A 6,621-nucleotide genomic window follows, 5' to 3' on the forward strand; every position below is an offset into this window, starting at 1 on the left:
TTACCTAGCTCTGCTGCCAACAGATGGAAGTGTTCTGAGTGCCCGTACCATACGGGAGGGTCAGTCGAGTGTGAGAACAGAGCGACAAAACACGAGCTACTTCAGAGAAACCCTCCTCAGAAGTAAGGGAATATATGACTTTTTTTTTTTTAAAGGTTTTAAGGAATAGTAGGGAGTTTTACACCATGGGATTTTATGTGACTCCTGCCCCAGGTGTTCCTGCTCTGTTCTTTGTAGAATCCCAGATAATTGTCTTCATCCCCGTAAAAGAGGAACAACTGGGTCTCACTGTTCCTCTGTTGTTGGACGCAGCCTGACCTCCAGCTTCCGTCTGCAGCCGACTGCACCTTTTTGTTTGCTTTGTTCTACAGTTGCTTTCCTAGGCTGTTGTCGTGTAGCACAGTCTCAGGTGTGGGCAGATAACAGCAGCTGCTCCCATGCTTAGGTCCGTTCTGAAGTTGTTATTACACACGGCCAACTGCCATCTGAGAACAGCAAATCAAAAACTCCAGAAACAAACAATTCACGGTTTCAAGAATCTTTTATTCCAGCTTATGGTTATAATTATACCATGTTACTGTGAGTTATTGCAGTTAATTTCTTATTGTGCCTAATTTATAAATTAAATCTTAACATAAGTGTGTGCAGAAAAGCCAAATACACAGGGTTTAATACTGCCTTTGGTTTCAAGCATTCACTAGGGGTTTAGACCAGGTCTCTAGATTAATGAGCAACATCTGTAGCCAGTCTTTTACTTCATAGATGAGAATACAGACATCCAGCAATCTGGGGACATCTGGCACTTGGCCAATTCCTGCTTCTCTTCCCCACAGCACTCCCGGGACTTCCAGCTCTTTTGACTGGTGGCCATACTCGACTAAGCTTATCCTCATTAGATTCCCAGGGAACATGACATGAGATGGGTCTTTTTTGATGGAGTCCAAGTGGAGAGAGCACAGCTGAAGAGGCTCCTGAGAGGACCTGGGTATAGCAGGGGACAGTCTTTAAACTCAGCCACACTGGTCTCAGAGTGACTGCAGAGCCACTGGCAATCTCACCTGGATGGGGTTGGTTGATTAGTTCATTTTCTCCCTGTTGTTCATTTTAAATTGGTGGCTTCTCAGGATGTTTAGAGGTGGGGCGAGGATGAATTCTCATTAGCCAACACAGGCAAGCCATGAATCTAGTGAGTTAATGACACAGGAACACAGTGATTGCCTGGTATCTGGTCCTTCTGTTCCTGCCTACAAAGCTGGGAGTTAGGAAGTAGGGGTAATACAATTAGCATCAATTCCACTTGAAAAATGCCGACAAAATGCCAACATTAAGGGCAGAAGAGCCAACTTCACGGCTTAAGGTCTCAAGACCAGTACAGAGGAGCTAGGACCCAAACCCAGGGCTGATGGAGTTCGCTCGTGGTTGTTGAACACAACTCTTGTCTTGGAATACTATTTATCAAGAAATCAGTGCTTCAGCCAGTGGCCGGTTACTGAACTTCATCCTTCCATTTGTTTTAAATAGCTGGACCAGTGAGGGAAAAGGTCCTCCTGTTTTCTTGCCAGAACTGGACAATTTTTGCTCCACGTACACAGATACAATGTTATACAAGACCTGTGTATCCAGATGTTCTCTATGCCTTGTAGAGCCAATGCCAGCCTTTGGGTGGCCATCGAGTCCCTGCAAGAGGTGTTCTGCACCTCGATGCTTCCTATCTGTATCAGTTTCCTGGCAGGCACCCAGTGTTCTGCAGTAAGAGTTTTGGGGTGCCCTTGAGGGCTTCCCCGTGCTGACAGTGGTGGCACTTAGTGGGTGTGCTTTCTCTCCGACAGCCACAAACCCCTTGCAGGGAGGTGAAGACTGCCACTCCTCAGATGAAGTATTCCTTCTTGCTGTTGTCCCCGGCGTCCTGGAGGGCAGGGTCGCTTTGCAGGGCTGCATCGGCACTCTCGGCGAACTCTGTGCCTTTGGCCTCATTGGTGTGGTAGGTGCCCTTGTACCTGTACAAGTACCGAAGCATGAGGAAGAGGAGGCAAACCAGGACCAAAGCCACTGCAGTGATCACAGCTGCAAGAAAGACAGGATGCAAATCAATCAAGGCAGACAGGGGCAGTGTTGCATTATGACTTTGTCCTCTGGGCATAACGTCCTGCCATCTTGAAGTAGAGTTCACCTTGGCAAGGCCGGGTAGCCATGGCCAGTCAGTGAAATAAGGCAATGATATCTGGGTCTATGAAACTACTGACCTTCCCTGGTTGACAGGAGAAGAGAGGATCCCAGAGGATCACCTGGGGAAAAACAATCTCTATTTGCTATCTTATGTCTTTGCATGATTGAGCATGCATGTAATGAAAATCAGATACATCATAGGAAAGGACATGCATAGCATACAAAGGTTCACATAACCAGAGTCCATCAATCAGCACAAAATTCACCCAATGACTGACCAAATGTGAGCCAAACAAGGATGACTTCCATGAACTTGCCAAACTGGACTGAAATAAAAAATCCCATGAGGTCTCAACCCTACACAAAGAACTATAGGCAACTGAGGAAAGCTGGGAGTCGGAGAGGTGGCCTTCCTCAAGGAAAAGTACACCAGCTGGTTGACTAGTACCAAATGGTCAGCCCTAAAAATCATACATAAAGCAATATTATGTGCACTAAACAGGTTATATTAGGAATATATAAATACACATGTGCATGCAATAAAATTAGTAAAATCAGAGGCTATGAATTTAAAGTGGGGAGAGGTATACAGGAGAGTTTGGACGGAGGAAAGGGAAGGGAGAAATGTAATTAAACTTTAATCAAAAAAAACCAACATCCCCAGCATCCAATTCCCCTTCCTCCTATTCCACAAAAGGAAGATTCAGGCAGCAGTCAGGCACCCTTATGCAAATGTTGCCCAGGACCAACTGTTCTCTCATGGCAATCACACTCTGTAATTTTTGCTTTGCCTTGGAATGAAAACCCTTGCTGCTTTGCTATTTGTGAGTGCTTATCAGTTCTTCACACACTCTGTCTCTACAGAGACCACCAGTAACACATAGTACTTGTATTGACTTGAAGTTGAAGGACCCATAGAATGTAGGGTTTCACTTCTCCAGACAATCCCATTTCCATATGGGAATTTCTGTGCCCAGGTTAGGAAGAACTGATTACCCTCCATAGAGTCCACAGGGGGAAAAGACAAGGGTGATTGGGTATGGCATGAAATGGGTGGGGGAGGTGTCCCTATCCAGTCTGAACCATTCATTTTGGGAGGTGAGGTTTTCCAGGTCTCCAGGAAGAGATGAACTTGGCCAAGATGCTGATCAATGCCAAAGGTGTGCTAGGTCCCAGCAATCAGAGAGGTAAAGCAGAAGGTGGGACAGGAGGAGCCAGATCACTTAGGGTCTGGAAAGGGAAATTTAGACGGTCCAAGGGCAATAATCCCATGGAAGGTGTTTCATCTTTTCTCACTAGGTTTGAAGTTGTAGAATTTAACTATTTTCACTTTAGAAGGAAGGATTCCTGGAGTAATAATGTTGGGCAATATAGCTCCCATATCTCATTTGTATTAAATGATTTCCTAAGTTCCTTACGACTGTCACAGGAAGGATTTCCTAAGCTTCCTGTGACTGTTGCAGGAACACCGCCTGTCAATAGTTCCTGAGAACAGGAAGGGCTGAGGGCCCAAACGACGAGACAATGATCAGCTAGATGAAATCGACAGGTGTCTTTGATGGCTTCCTGTTTCTTCTTTATTTTTAACTGAAGATGATCTCTGAGCTGTGCACTAGCGAGTGAGAAGAGGGGATCACAAAGAGGGAGCAAAGAGAGACACAGCCCGAGCTTGTTTGCTCTTGGGCCACAAGTGGGGAGCCACCAGCGCAGGGTCCCACCTTTGGGTGGAAGTGTGAGTCAGGACAGTGTGGGCTGAGGGAGATGTGAAGTCCTCAAAGCCTGGGCTAGCTTGTCGACTTGTACCCAAAACTGTTCTACAGGGTTAGGACACACTTGTTAGCTGCTTTCTGTTCTCCCCAAACCAAGCAACCCTCCTGTAGTCTCTCAAATGCAGCCATGGAAAGCAGCCGAGACCCTCACAAACAGTTGAATCCCCCGCTCCTTTTGGATCTGGGAGCAAGCCTAGCTGATGCCCAGAACTCTGACAACCTTGGACTAAAACCCTGCTTTTGTCTAATACCTTCCTGCTTTGAGACTCCTGGCACACAGACTAGGTCACATGGTGTGAACCTCTACCTCCTTCCACCACCCCCGAACTCTGAGAGTCAGAGCTGCTTTTGTTTTTTGGAATTGGAGGCTTTCTCCCTCCAGAATCCCTTCCCTGCTACACATGGCACCTCTCCTTCTCCTAAGGCCTTCCCACTTCAGAACCTCTCATGGGTTTATAGCTATGGTGCTCCGACCACCCTACCCCAAATAAAGCTCTCCTGTAGTGGATTTTCTCCCAGTTTCCTTTTCTACTAATCTGGTTTTATCATGTTTTTATTTGTAACACATAGACAGCTCATTCTCCAGCCTGAGCCACTGTGGTAGATACAAGGTCCAGAGACAGGATGTTTTTTGATATGTGTAGCAAGCCCCCTTTTGTTCACACTCCACCAGGCACCATATGTTACACTTCCAACCAGAATGGGAGTGTTCCTTTCTATCCCCAAAGACCCCTCCAGGGGCGGAGACATAGTTTTTGTCAACGGGGCACAAGTCTATACACACTTAGGGAGGAGGAATTTCATTTCAAGAATTGCCTTAACCAGACTGGCCTATGGACAGGCCTATGGGGCATTTTCTTGATTGCTGCTTCCACAGTGAGTGGTTCCATCCCATGGTAGGTTTTCTCTAAGAAACTCAGCTGAGCAAGCCAGAGGAAACACACTGTTCAGCAGCTTTCATCCATGGTTCCTGCCTCTGCTCCTGCTTGGGTTCCTGCCCTGGCTTCCCTCAAGGATGGACTGTGACATTGACATGGAAGTTTACGTTAAATAAACCTTTTCCTTCCTGGGCTTATTTTGGTTGAGGTGTTTATCACAGCAACAAGAAGCAAACTAGAGCAGGAGGGAATCACCAGACATTACCAGCCCTTTTCCACCTAGGTCCTCAAGCCAGTTCTGCTCAGGGTCTTTCTTGGCTTCTAGAAGAGAACTCCCGTGCCAGCTTACCTGCAATGATGGCGATCTCCATCACGCTGTAGGACATCCCTGGGTTAGGCTCTGTGGACAAAAGTGAAAACCTACGGTGAGAAAGGAAGACTCCCCACAATCAGAAACCAGTATGCACCCCCTGGTCACTTGTAAGCAGCTTGGCGATTGCCTGCAGAGAGAAGAACACAGTGCACCAGACCTCTGCTGGAAGGCATAGACCCCAGTTCTGCATGCCTACTGAACCAGGCTGAGCATACCCCGTGAATCCCAGGGCACTCCAGAACCATGCCACTCCCCGTTAAATCCCAGCACAGATGCCAATGCTCACACCTTGTAGATATCCATTGACTTTTCCCCCTGGGTATAATATATTCACTATCTTGGAGTGAAGACTACCTTGGCCAGGTATCTATGGCAACGCAATGAGCAGAAAAAACGAAGGTAGCTATGTTTGTTTATGATAATGGCAATGGGACTTTTGATACCCTCTAACAGAAGGAAGGAGCAGGTCTCAAGACCCTCAGCTGAGATTGGGTGGTGACTCTCTTCCAGCTTTTCCCACATCCAAGTGATCTTTGGAGATACTAGGACACGCACACAGGACACACAAGTGTTGTGATATTTTGTCTGTATTCTGACAAATAAAGCTTGCCTGGAGTTCAGAGGATGGAGTTAGAGTTCAGGAGAGCTGTACAGAGAGGAGACAGGAAGTGACAACACGGGAAAGAGAGAGGAGGTGATAAGGCAGGGTGTAGACAGGATCTTGGCCCTGAGAATGCAGAGAGATAAGAAGTGACTCTGACTGTTCCTTCATTTCTCTAATCTTTCAGCTTTCTCCTTTGACATCTGACTCCAGGTTTGTATTGTTAAGACTAATTAGGATCACGCTTCATCTGCCGCCCAATGTAGGGAGCCATGTGTAACCAGACGTTTCTCTCCCACTCGCCTGTTCCCAAATACCCAGCAGCTACTTCCCAAATTACCACACAGAGGCTTAATATTACTTATAAATGCTCAACCAATAGCTTGGGATTAATATTAACTAGCTCTTAAATTTTAAGCTAAACCATCTTCCTAATTTACACTCTGCCACATGGTGGTACCTTTTCTCAGTATGGCATGCCCATCTTACTTTCTCGGCATCTGGCTGGTGATTCCTGACTCCACCCCCTTCCCATCATCCTTAGTTTGTTCTCCTTTACTTCCTGCCTGACTACTGGCCAATCAGTATTTTAGTAAACCAGTTCCAGCGACAAGTCATTATGGTGTACAAGAGGATTATTCTATAACACAGAAGATTAACCAAAAGACTCCATGACGCAGCTTCTATGAGTACACAATTCAAGATGTGAGACTTTGTGGTGATACAACTGATTGTGTATATGTTTGTCTGGTATAAGTATATGTTTGTATGGTTATGTGCATGTTTGTTAATAGGTACCTGTGTACTTGTGTGTATGGAGGTCAGAGATCTTTC

General features: G+C 46.2%; 1 protein-coding gene across 1 annotated transcript in view; it reads right to left on the minus strand.

The window, feature by feature from the left end:
* Positions 1 to 522: 522 nt before the first annotated feature.
* Gypc (glycophorin C (Gerbich blood group)) overlaps positions 523 to 6,621 on the minus strand; it is a 44,941-nt gene continuing 38,842 nt past the window's right edge. The window contains exons 2-3 of the mRNA XM_013349466.2: positions 5,163 to 5,213; positions 523 to 2,064 (exon numbers count right to left, since the gene is read on the minus strand). Of these exons, the coding sequence (XP_013204920.1) occupies positions 1,868 to 2,064; positions 5,163 to 5,213 (248 nt within the window). The 3' untranslated portion in view covers positions 523 to 1,867. The remainder of the gene's footprint in view (positions 2,065 to 5,162; positions 5,214 to 6,621) is intronic.

This window comes from Microtus ochrogaster, chromosome 18, assembly GCF_000317375.1.
Source record: "Microtus ochrogaster isolate Prairie Vole_2 chromosome 18, MicOch1.0, whole genome shotgun sequence".
NCBI classification, from domain to species: Eukaryota; Metazoa; Chordata; class Mammalia; order Rodentia; family Cricetidae; genus Microtus; species Microtus ochrogaster.